Genomic DNA, 12,840 nt, shown 5'->3' on the forward strand with positions numbered 1-12,840 from the left:
ATTCCTATACACTAATAATGAGAAAGCAGAAAGAGAAATTAAGGAAACAATCCCATTTACCATTGCAACAAAAAGAATAAAATACTTAGGGATATATCTACCTAAAGAAACTAAAGACCTATATATAGAAAACTATAAAACACTGGTGAAAGAAATCAAAGAGGACACTAATAGATGGAGAAACATACCATGTTCATGGATGGGAAGAATCAATATAGTGAAAATGAGTATACTACCCAAAGCAATCTATAGATTCAATGCAATCCCTATCAAGCTACCAACGGTATTTTTCACAGAGCTAGAATAAATAATTTCACAATTTGTATGGAAATACAAAAAAACCTCGAATAGCCAAAGCAATCTTGAGAAAGAAGAATGGAACTGGAGGAATCAACCTGCCTGACTTCAGGCTCTACTACAAAGCCACAGTCATCAAGACAGTATGGTACTGGCACAAAGACAGAAATATTGATCAATGGAACAAAATAGAAAGCCCAGAGATAAATCCATGCACCTATGGACATCTTATCTTTGACAAAGGAGGCAAGAATATACAATGGATTAAAGACAATCTCTTTAACAAGTGGTGCTGGGAAAACTGGTCAACCACTTGTAAAAGAATGAAACTAGACCACTTTCTAACACCATACACAAAAATAAACTCAAAATAGATTAAAGATCTAAACATAAGACCAGAAACTATAAAACTCCTAGAGGAGAACATAGGCAAAACACTCTCCAACATAAATCACAGTAGGATCCTCTATGACTCACCTCCCAGAATATTGGAAATAAAAACAAAAATAAACAAATGGGACCTAATTAAAATTAAAAGCTTCTGCACAACAAAAGAAACTATAAGCAAGGTGAAAAGACAGCCTTCAGAATGGGAGAAAATAATAGCAAATGAAGCAACTGACAAACAACTAATCTCAAAAATATACAGCAACTCCTGCAGCTCAATTCCAGAAAAATGAATAACCCAATCAAAAAATGGGCCAAAGAACTAAACAGACATTTCTCCAAAGAAGACATACAGATGGCTAACAAACACATGAAAAGATGCTCAACATCACTCATTATCAGAGAAATGCAAATCAAAACCACTATGAGGTACCATCTCACGCCGGTCAGAATGGCTGCTATCCAAAAGTCTACAAGTAATAAATGCTGGAGAGGATGTGGAGAAAAGGGAACCCTCTTACACTGTTGGTGGGAATGCAAACTAGTACAGCCACTATGGAGAACAGTGTGGAAATTCCTTTAAAAACTGGAAATAGAACTGCCATATAACCCAGCAATCCCACTGCTGGGCATACACACTGAGGAAATCAGAATTGAAAAAGACACGTGTATCCCAATGTTCATCAGCAGCACTGTTTATAATAGACAGGACATGGAAGCAACCTAGATGTCCATCAGCAGATGAATGGATAAGAAAGCTGTGGTACATATACACAATGGAGTATTACTCAGCCATTAAAAAGAATACATTTGAATCAGTTCTAATGAGGTGGATGAAACTGGAGCTGATTATACAGAGTGAACTAAGCCAGAAAGAAAAACACCAATACAGTATACTAACACATATATATGGAATTTAGGAAGATGGTAACAATAACCCTGTATGCAAGACAGCAAAAGAGACACAGAGGCATAGAATAGTCTTTTGGACTCTGTGGGGAGGCGGGGGCGGGGGGCGGTGATTTGGGAGAATGGCATTGAAACATGTATAATATAATATAAGAAATGAATCGCCAGTCCAGGTTCAATGCAGGATACAGGATGCTTGGGGCTGGTGCACTGGAATGACCCAGAGGGATGGTATGCGGAGGGTGGTGGGAGAGGGGTTCAGGATTGGGAACACGTGTACACCCATGGCGGATTTATGTTGATGTATGGCAAAACCCATACAATATTGTAAAGTAATTAGCCTCTAATTAAAATAAATAAATTTAAATTTAAAAAATTAAAGAAAAAAAAAAAAAACCTAGATCCTGTCACCCCTACTAAAAGCCTTCCAGTGGCTTCCCATCATATTTAGACAGTTCAGCAAAACCTTCATCATGCCTGCCAAGCCTCCCTCCATGCTCTGGCCCAGACTCTGGCCACTGGCCACCTCTCCAGCTTCATTTCCTTCCATCTAGAGCACAGAAAGAAGGTCAAAGACACGGACTCTGGAGCAACTCTTCCATCATTGCCTGTGTGACATTGGACAAATTGCCTGATGTCTCTGTGCTGCGGTTTCTACATCTCTAAAGAGAAGATGACAACACTTTATCAAGCTGCTGTAGGACTAAGGGAGTCCTGAAAAGGGTCTCCAGCCCATAGTAAGCTTCTGTACATGTTTCTGGTTTTAAGTAGTTCGATGTCTTAACCCTCAAATTCAGAGAAGAAAGTGAGTACGAAAAAAAAGATTAAGAAAATATACTTGCAGTTTGCTTAATGCAGTTAAGGACACATTTTTATGAAGTCTCGATAAAGAAGTTATGAAGGTATGTACATAGTGAAATCTCCTTTTGCCTTTTAACTGTAGAAAAACCTAAGAAAGTGTCATGAGTTTTAATAGCATTGAATTAATCGATGGTGTAGTTAGTTAAAAAAACAATAATAGTCTATTTAAAACTCTCTTTTATTTTTTTCATTCCTGATGTTAAACACCTTCCCCAGTAAAACCAGTCTTGGATTCCAAAGGGGACTGGCAAAATCACTGATCTGACTGACATGGGAAGGGAGGAGAAGGGCACACCTGTGGGCTGGGCGGGCCGGGAGCTCTGGTTGGTGCTTCATGTCTGCCAGGATGGCTATAAATCACCTCTTCTCTTCCTGCTTTGGCAGCTCGGGCTTCCCCAAGGCTGATAAGCATCCAGGTTTTTGCCCTAACATATCTGCTCTCCAAGAAAAAAATAACCCTCTATCTTGGTGGAGGTATTTTTTCTGGCATAATGCCTTCTCTTTCCAATTCTGATGAGTTGATTTTTTTTGTGAATGGAAGAAAGGTAAGTTTATGATATGATTAATATGAATTTTCATATGTCAGAGATAAAAACCAAGCTGATTTTCTTTCACTAATACTGTTTCTTATTTATTTAAACTCTCTTTTCTGTCTTTTTCAAGTCATATGTAGTAGTATGAACTTGACCATGGGTCGTTAGTTTAGGCTTTAGTGCGAAATTATTAAAGCTTGGGAGTGTTTGTTCTTTTCTTTTGGAATCAATAAGGAACTCTCATTTTATTTGTTAAATTACAATGGTAGTGAATTCTGACCCAGGCATTAAAAACTATGTCATCCTCCCATTACATGGATGTTAGCTCTGCTTGAGTTTAGCAATACTATTTTATTTTATTTATTTTTTTACTTTGGAGGCTTGTGTTTTATTCATGGGCTATCAGCCTCCCTCCTGCCCACCGGGGCAGGTAGGAGGAGTGAGGGAAGGGAGGGCAACTGGGCTAGGAGGGGGCCGACTGCCACTGCCCTTTGTAGATGTACTTCAGCATGGTGGTGATGGTGCACATGTCCAGCTCGATTTTCTGAGCCCAGTTCTGCACATCCCTGATTTGTACCTGGTTGAAGTTCTCCACCATCCCAAGCCACTGACCTGTACGCTTGGCAGACTGGGCAGCCTGAATCTGTAGGGTCTTCACCTTGTTGTCCAGCTTTCTCTGGCTCCTGTTGGCCTGGGCCACACCCACATTGAGGTGATCCACCAAAACTTCTGTCAGGCAGGTGGCTGGAGTGATGGCCTCTCGCCTCTTCGGCCGCAGCTTTTTGCATTCGTTCTGCTTGGCCTGGTGGTCTTTCAGCAGGTGAGACAGCATGGTCATGGTGGGCTGGGGGCAGGGCACACCTGGCACCCTCCCAACAACACTGTTTTAATAGAAGGAGTATATGACATTGGGGATAATAATAGCAAAGGAGGATCTTATTTTGCCCTAATAAATACTTTCAGGCTGATCCATGAACCTTGAGGCTAAAGCATCCTGGCCTGCTACTTTGGGCTTGGAGCAGTATCGTGAATGAAGACAACACTAAATCAAGTGTAGCAATGATCCGGCAATTAGAATGGTTGAGAAACATTGACCTGGAATGTTGCATCAGGAACATCGATGTCTTTATAGCACAGAATGGTGTCAGCAGGCTGTGTCTCCTCAATGTAAGGGCACACAGGAGGAAGGGACAGTGGTCCTGGCTTGCAGGCCATCACTCCCGACCTTCATCTTGTTTCCACCTTGGAAATAATTTCTGTAGCCACACAGTTAAGGTGTTAGAGCAGTCTAGGTGTAATGCTTTGCTTCTGCGATGACATTTCACTCAGCCTGCTCTGCACGCTGAGATTCTGAATGGGGAGCACTGAGCTCATCTGTGGCTGAGTGAATCTTCTGAGGGCTCAAAAGGAGACTTGAAAATAGGAGGCAGTTATGAAAAACAATGTGGTTTGTTACTTTTTCTGGGGTGATCAAAAATACGTTTAGTGGAATAAGGTCCTGTGTCTCTAGTCTCAGTGTTGCACCTCTTCCTGATGGGTTCCGCTGCAATTCTCCTCTCTAATCTTGCCTGACTGTACCCAGCAGAGATCTGCCTGAGTCAGGGAGGACAGATAACTTTATCTCATGTGCAGGCTTCAGTCTATTGGGATTAGCAGCCTGGAGCGCCATGTGACAGGCAGAGGGGAGATTCCTGTTCCCTTAAGCTCTTCCTTCACCCAGGCACCTCTGTTTCAGTGGGCAAGGGGAGCTGGTGGGGACAGAAGAGGCTCCCTCATAACATACTCTCCTATGACTCCTTTAGAGAATCTTCTCTAGCTAAGCTATTTCATGACTTCATGTGGCTGAGTTATCCTGAGTCAATTTTGGAATCTGTTTCCCTATCTGGATCCTTTCCGAGTAACTCTAAGGAAAAAATAAGCCAGAACTTACAGTTGTCACATATATGAGAAAGTTCAGAGACAGTGAAACAGCCTTCCATTATTTCTCCAGAATTCTAGTTCCAGTGTTAGAAAAGGCTTCTTTTGTTGTTTTTGGTCCTTGCAAAGACAGCACCTTTCAAAACATGCCCCCAAAACAACAGATAGGATTGCCATAACATGCTGGTATTATCTTCCTAAAATCCCTTCTTATTTCACAATGTAGGTCATAGAGAAGAATGCTGATCCTGAAGTATATCTACTATTCTACTTGAGGAAAATCCGTATCCTTTTATTTTACTGTAATAAATCTGGCTTTGGTGGTAAAAAGAAAACATGCTAAGACTTCTAAAAGAAGTCATTCTTCCTTTTGTATTTGCTCTAGATAAATAACCTTGTATTCAATTTGCACAGTCTAGTTGGAGTTCAGAGAATGCATTTAAAAGTGACAGATATGTGCTATATTCATTGTATTTTTTGCCTGGGCAAAACCAAAATGATCATCCAGTGAACCATGAGTGTGCTAACGTTGGAAATAACTTTTTGACTTTTGAGCCCCCATGGTCACCTTGATGATGATTTTATATTCAGCAGTGTGAATGTGAAAATGTCGAGCCAGGAACTTCCCCAGTGGTCCAGTGATTAAGACTTCCATGTCTGGGGGCATGGGTTCAATCCCTGGTTGGGGAATTAAAATCCAATACGGCAAGCCAACCAAAAGATTAAATATGTCCAGCCACTTGCTCAAGGATATGTGCCACTGACAATGACAATGTGTGTACCTTCCCACAAGCGCATTTCATTGACTTGTCATCTATGCCTTTTAATAATCCTTATCAGAGAAAACAAGGTTTTATAAGCATATTTCAAAATTCCATTGTATAACTAATGCACTCCAGCTCTTCACTTCTGATCTGGACCCTTTTTCACATCTCACTACTCCTGCACCTTCAGTAAATATTCAAAAAGAATTTCTTGGGCTTGAGTGTAACTGTAAAAGCACAAGAGAGTGACTGTGGCAGTGGTTACACAGATCTATGAGATACAGTTGCATAGAGCTGAGTATACCACATAGTATGAGAGCATGCATAAGAGGCAAAATCTGAAGAAACTCTAGCCTCTGGTTATCTGTCTTCGGTATGATACCCGTGTCAGTTTCCCGGTTTTGGTGTTGCACTGTAGTTCTGCGGGATGTCAGCATTGGGGGAAACTAGGGAACAGGTCCATAGGGCAGTCTGTACTATTTTTGCAACTTCTTATGAAACTACAATTGTTTCAAAATAATTTGGAGGTTTTTTGGGCAGAGTTTCCTAGTACCTAGTGGTTAGAATTCCAGGCTTTCACTGACATAGCTTGGGTTCAATCCCTTGTCACAGAACTGAGATCCTGTAAATCGACAAATTATAAGTTAAAAATCAGTATACTTAGTCAGTGTCTACTAAGAACAAGGCACTGTATTAAGCTCTGAGGAATCAGTGGTGTGCCAGACAATCCTCTCTCCAGAATCTTCGTTTCCTTCTGCTTCTGGCTCTTGGCCTCCCAACACACACATCTAAAAACATGAAGCATGACTTCCTTTCTCCCTGACCTTTCCTTGCCAGACTTATCTAATAACTGTGTGTACCTAATGTCTCATTTCTCTGCTGACTCCATCTCTCACTATTTAACATTTCAACCTGGTTTCCTACCCCCATTATTCTACTACTCTAGCCAGTATAGCCCCCCAGTGTCCCCATTGCACTCACTATTCAGGGAATTGGGATTACAGTTGAAACAAAACAAAAAAACCAAACAGGCCAAATCCTTCCTCCTTGGTTTTGCCACCTCCCATTTACCCAGCTTTAAAATCTGTGTTAGTCAGCATACCCTGTCACTTCCCTTTTCTTACCTATCTACATCTGTGCCACACTTTACCAAGCTTTCTCTAGACTCCCAAAGTGAAGAAGCTCTATATTAGGAACAAGCTGAAAATTCATGGGCTCCCAGGTAAGCAAGGCTGATAGAGCCCTAGACAGAATCATCCCCAGCCTCCCATTTCCCTGGTGGCTCACACAGTAAAGAGTCTGCTTGCAGTGCAGGAGACCTGGGTTTGATCCCTGGGTCGGGAAGATCCCCTGGAGAAAGAAATGGCAACTCACCTACGCTGCCCAGACCTGCTGGGGTGCAACCTCATGTTACCTCTCCTTCTACATGACAGATCCTGGCCTGCTGTTAAGCAATCTGACCTGTAAAAGCAAGATACTGCACCAGCAAGAGTTGATGTCCCACAGCTACATGGATTAAAGAGGATGTGCCAGGGTCCAGCCCCAGTTGGAGCCAGGGATTCCCTTGGGAGGATGGCATTGGCGAAAAGGATAGAAATAGAGAAAGAGATAAGGAAAGAATTTTGCAGTTGAGAAAATAGAGGAGAGAAAAGAAGCTGATATTCCTTGGTTTACACAGAAAGCCAATAAGGCCCCAGCACTGGACTTGCTCTGTTCACGTAGGCCGCAGGCACCCTCTCGAATCGTGGAAGGTGCCCCACCTTAGGCACCTTCTCGAGTGGGTCTTAGAAGCCCAGGCAGGAAAGTGAACGCAGAGAGCCCCTGTGCTCCATGGAATCAGCCTGAATAGGAAAAGGAAAGAGAAAGAACGACATGGGGAGACCAAGCTTCGGTGAGCAAGGCCTGCACTTTATTTTCCAAAATAGTTTTTATACCTTAAGTTGTGCATAGAGGATAATGGGGGAAGAGGTAGAGTCATGCAAGGTCAGCAGTCCTTGATCCTTATCGAAGCCAGGCCTTCTTTCTGCAAACTTATCATATGCAAAAGTTTTAGGTGATTTACATCATCTTCTGGCCAGGAGGCCTGTTAACCTTCTATGACCCTTTCTTCAGAAAACTTATTTTTCTCTAAAGGTGATTATTCTAAAGTCAGGTGCCACCCTCCGAAAGCATTAGATAAAGTTGCATTCCTATAGGGCAAAAGTGTGGTGGGCTATAACAAGAAAAGAATTAACTCAAGGGTCCAAGGTTACAAACATTAAAGCTATTACTTACATTTCTATACACCAACTATATTAATCAATACACTCCCAGGGACACAGCAGGTAAGGGATATGGAAACTTGGCAGCAAGCATTAGCTCAACAAAGAAATCCTCTACTAGTTCTTTTCTAACAATTTTAACTCTCTGAGAAGCTCTGCATTGTTAGAATATCTTAAGCTTCCCGCGCCTCACGTGGTTGGGAGGCTGTGAATCTGAACAAACCTGTCAGACAAGCCAGAAAGTCATCAGAGGGGTTTGAATTGAAACACTCCTATTATGCCCAGAAGATTTATTAACTAGAGCTCTAAATTGATTTTCTTCAGAGAAAGGTGGTAGGGGATAGCCCCCCGTTAATGTCAGAAGAGTTGGTGAAAGTCGTGAAATGGTAAAACAGACAGATTCTGGTTTTGGGGTAGACACTCAGGCAGACCAGGGATGGAGCCCTTGAGCCCTGACTCGCCTTGCCCGTCAGGGCTCTCCTGCATGACCTTGTCATGCGTGGGAACTCCCGTGCTGGCTCCCGGCAAGGATGTGTCATTAGGGAGTTGCTTTAATGCAACTGTGAGATCCTGGCTCTAGGATAAAACTGGAAACGCTTATCCTCATTTTCCCTCACTCTTCACATACCCAGCCCTATCACTTCTTGCAGTTCTTGAAACAACTCTTCATTCAGTAGATGAATTTTACCAAGCACCACGTGTGCAGAAGTAAGCTAGAAGACACAGCCTCCACCCTCAGTCTAGAGAATGAAGAGAGAGATAGCGGGTGTGATGAGTGCCGTGTTATGGGAACATGGACAGGGCACTCCCACCAGGCTTGAAGAAGGAAGGGAGAGAGAAGGGCTGTGTAGGAGTTGCTGGGAAAGGGGAATTCTTGGGGAAAAGGGTATACTTGGTGGTGGTGTGGGGGGGATGGGGTGGTGCAGAGGCAAGAGAATATATTGCTTTAGAGGAACCCAAAGCAGTTTATTCCAATGGATGTACAGCTTTGGGGGAAGGTATAGCAAGAGATGAATGAGGAGTGAGATCCTTGAGGCAAAGAGTCAAGTTTGGCATGCAAGACACAATCACTCACTGATGAATGACCAGAGGTCAGTGGAAATTCCAGGGTCAACTGCACACGCTGGCCGTGAGCATTTAGTCTCAGGGTAACTTCTGTATATGCCCATAGTGTTGTGTATCTTGGTGCCCTGAGAAAGCTCTTTTCTTAAAGGACCAAAAAATAAACTTCTGATATATTATTGTTTGTATTTGACTTATGTGGGGTTGTCAGCTTTAGCATATAGAAATATAGTATGCCCAGGTAAATTTGAATTTGAATGCATGGGACATACTTACACTAAAATATAATTCATTTTTTATCTGAAATTCAGATTTAACTGGGTGTCCTATATTTTGTCTGGTCACCCTACCTAGCAAAGAGCTTTAGGATGAGTCAACAGAACATGGAAGAAACTGCCTGAATCAGGCACTTCTGGCGGGACTGGAGGAAGGAGGCATCAAACTACTTGTGTGGTAACCAGAGGGCAAAGCAGCTGGTTGAATCAACCTTTCACTTTTCACTCAAGGCAATGTTAACACAAGAAGCAGAGAGCTGCTTTAAGGTCTGACAGAGTGAACAGTCAAAATTTGACTCTTCTTTGAGTCAGACGGCTCCTGGATTCCTTTGCTTGAAAATATCAGGTCACCAAAGGCAAAGAGAAGGGGTTTCTCTGACTTTTCCATTCAGGTCAATGGAACACTCTAAGGCATCACCCATGAGACTCTGCCTGAAGAAAGCAAGCTTGACTTGCCTGAGTGGGCTCAGACGAGGGAACAGAGGAAGTGGGGTGCCACCCACTCTGAACCTCTGCAGAGAATCTCAGCTTCCTACTCTGCGGTGTCCTGACCTGTTATTACCTCTTCATGGGCAGAAATTTCTAAGATGAAATTATTCTCAGCCTCCACCCAAGCCAATGATAATATGCACCCATGAAATCTTTCTTAAACCTCACCTGGAAAGGTCCCAAGCAAATTCTAGTAGACTCTAATAGCACCTGAAGCAAAAGGATCACATACGTTATTTGTTCTTTCTTTGTGGAAACATGCCAGTATCTTACAGGGAAGAGGTACGAAAGAGTTTGTTGATATTACTGGTTCAGGAACCAAGTTATCAATTCATATTCTCTAATCTTGTAATCCTATAAGAAAATAAAAGCATTACATTGCTGAACCAGGAAAAGTTAAACTTCCTGGTGGGGGTTTCTAAGTTTTACATATGCACCACCTCCCAGCACCTCCACAGCAACAATATGAGTGTAGAATCCATTGTCCCCAACTCTGAATTCAACAGGCTTTTCCCTATTCATGTGGATGAAGACTATCATCTAACTGGCATGAGGCTCTTTGTAGTCTTCACGTGTCCCACTCAGTGTGAATATCCAGAGAACTCACTTTAGAAGCATGAGCTTTTGATTATAAGGTGCTGCCCTCACCCCACTGGAGAGCTACCATACTGTCTTTCTAAAATCAAGAAAATGCCGCATTCACAAATGCATCGGGGATTTCAGATAAAGCCCTGTGATGTAGGTGTGTAGGGATATCTTCTCACCTGTCATCAATTAGCTCACTTATGTGCAAAAAGTGGAACAGCTCTCTTAAGCAAGGAATCTTTTCTCCAGAAAATGACTCACTTGTTATCAGTATCTGAGGAAGAAAAGTATAGAAAGCATAGCAGCCTGGGTCCTTCTTTTCCTTGACCCCCTTCCTTCCAGTCCACCTCACCGGCACCAAATACAGCTGTGGGAGCGGAGGCTGCGGTGCCTGCACTGTCATGGTGTCCAGATACGACCCAAAGACCAAGAAGATCCAGTATCCTTTGCATTGGCCCAAGCACTTCTGAAAAGAATGCAGAACCTCCACTTCCTGTCCCTGTGTCCCCTCTCCTCTCTCAAGGTGTCCATTGCACTCACATGGCCTCTGGACCTGCTCTCCTGTGACTTACCATGCTCCAGATCTTTCCTATGGACTTTCTTCCCATCAGGGTGTATCTGTCCTGGATTCCAGTCTCTCAGGGCCACTCTGTCTCTTGCTGTACAGATATTTACTTTGCTTTTGAGCAGATCTGACTGAGGGCCAGGCAAGAACGGGTTTACACACAAAGAAGTGATGCATTGTCCTGGGAGAAGGTTTAGGTCAACATACATTAGGAAAGTTATTCCCTTGAAGGGCTGAGACCTCCCATCATGCTGTGTGACTGAGCTAACGTCACCTTGACCTAAAGTGTAAATTTGCTCACTGATTGCATGCGGTAGCAGAGTTGTCAAGCATGATTCCGAAGTTTTTTGTCTTAAGTCTCTGGATTATGCTGTTCACAAATTAGGAAGAGGAGAAGCAAAAGAAAGGAAAGGGGTGAGTTTAGCTTTGGATGAATAGCACAGCAATTACTATGGGACATGCGAGAGGAATTGTCCACAGGTATCTACATAGACAGGTCTACTACTCAGAGGAGAGGTCTCATCTGGAACTAATTTGTTGAAAGTTATCAACATAGATACTAACAATGACAATAGAAATAGCTAATGTTTATTGAATGCTAGGCACTGTTCAAAATAGTTTACATCATGTTATCATATTTAGTCCCCAAAACAACTTTAAGACAGACTCAACTGTCACTCATATTGAAAAAAGAGGGAATGGAGGCAAAGAGGGTTAACTAACTTGTCAAGGTTATGAGGACCAGTTAGTGGTAAAAGCAGGTTTTCAACCATAGTCGTTTAGAATGTAGCGGGAATCACAGGAGAGCTTCCAAGCTCAGGACACTGCAGAACAAGAGACAGGGAGATGGGCAAAGAAAGACACCCCCCAAAGGAGACCAAGAGGGGGTAGCCAGGGATGAAGGAGGAGCATCCAGAAGAGAAAGTTCCAAGGTGGTAGAAGTGCAATAGTATGAAACACCAGGACATGGCTCAGAGCCATTAGATTGCTCCCAGAGCACTGTCAGCAGACTTGTGGGGCTGGAAGATGAGGTACAGATACGCAGGAGTGACTGGAGGGCCAGGAAGGCATAGATAGCTTTTGAAGAAACTTGACTAAGAAGGGGAGAAAGATGGGCTGGAGAGAGACATTGGCCTGGGGATTTATTGTTAGCACAAAAAAACACTTGAACTTCTAAATTCAAGGGAATTTAGAGAAATGAGACCCTAGAAAGGAAGAAGTTAGAAGGGCAATTGATAATGAATCAAGTCCTTGGGAAGACAAGAATAGAAAGGATTCAGGGCACAGGGGAGGAGGAGGGGTGGGGTGTCCTCACCCTCCAGGCTTGGACTGGGGGGTGAGGCTGACTGTAGCTAGAGATGAGTAAGTGTGGGCTGGGCAGTGACAGGAGAATATGCTTCTATTTCCTGGATGAGGCATAAGGCTAAGACGGGAAAGCAATGAGCCCTGGGAAAATTGAGAGAAAAGGGAGAGGGAGATAACATTAAGAGAAACTAAACTTAATGGAGGAGGGCAGCTGGAGGACAAAAAAAAAAAAAAATGCACAATAACCCAGGGTTCACTTTTGCTCTGTATACCAAGCACTCTTCCGAGAAACTAAACTGGACTAATGAAGCCTGGACCCCATTCCCAACCAGTGGGATGAGAATCTGATGAAACCACATCTGCTGTGTCAATAATACAGACTCTAGTGTGAGAGAGATGGTCAAGACAGGGGCATAAACCCATGGCTTTCATACTTGCCCATACACTGGAATCAGCTAAGGAGCTTTGAAAAGTGATGGAGTGATTGCATCCCAAAGATTCTGGTTTAATTAGGCTAACCTTGGACTTCCCTGGCAGTCCAGTGGTTAAGACTCTGTGCTTCCAATGTAGGGGGCCAGGGTTCGATCCCTAGCCAGGGAACTAAGATCCCACATACTGTGTGGCATGACC

At 43.0% G+C, this 12,840-nt stretch overlaps 1 protein-coding gene across 1 annotated transcript in view; it reads left to right on the forward strand.

The window, feature by feature from the left end:
• The first annotated feature begins 2,848 nt into the window (after nucleotides 1-2,848).
• The window catches only part of LOC113906095 (aldehyde oxidase 4-like), a 71,633-nt gene continuing 61,641 nt past the window's right edge, over nucleotides 2,849-12,840 (forward strand). The window contains exons 1-3 of the mRNA XM_027564076.1: nucleotides 2,849-2,999; nucleotides 5,131-5,188; nucleotides 10,683-10,779. Coding sequence (XP_027419877.1) covers nucleotides 2,946-2,999; nucleotides 5,131-5,188; nucleotides 10,683-10,779 — 209 coding nt within the window. The 5' untranslated portion in view covers nucleotides 2,849-2,945. The remainder of the gene's footprint in view (nucleotides 3,000-5,130; nucleotides 5,189-10,682; nucleotides 10,780-12,840) is intronic.

Source organism: Bos indicus x Bos taurus, chromosome 2, assembly GCF_003369695.1.
Source record: "Bos indicus x Bos taurus breed Angus x Brahman F1 hybrid chromosome 2, Bos_hybrid_MaternalHap_v2.0, whole genome shotgun sequence".
NCBI classification, from domain to species: Eukaryota; Metazoa; Chordata; class Mammalia; order Artiodactyla; family Bovidae; genus Bos; species Bos indicus x Bos taurus.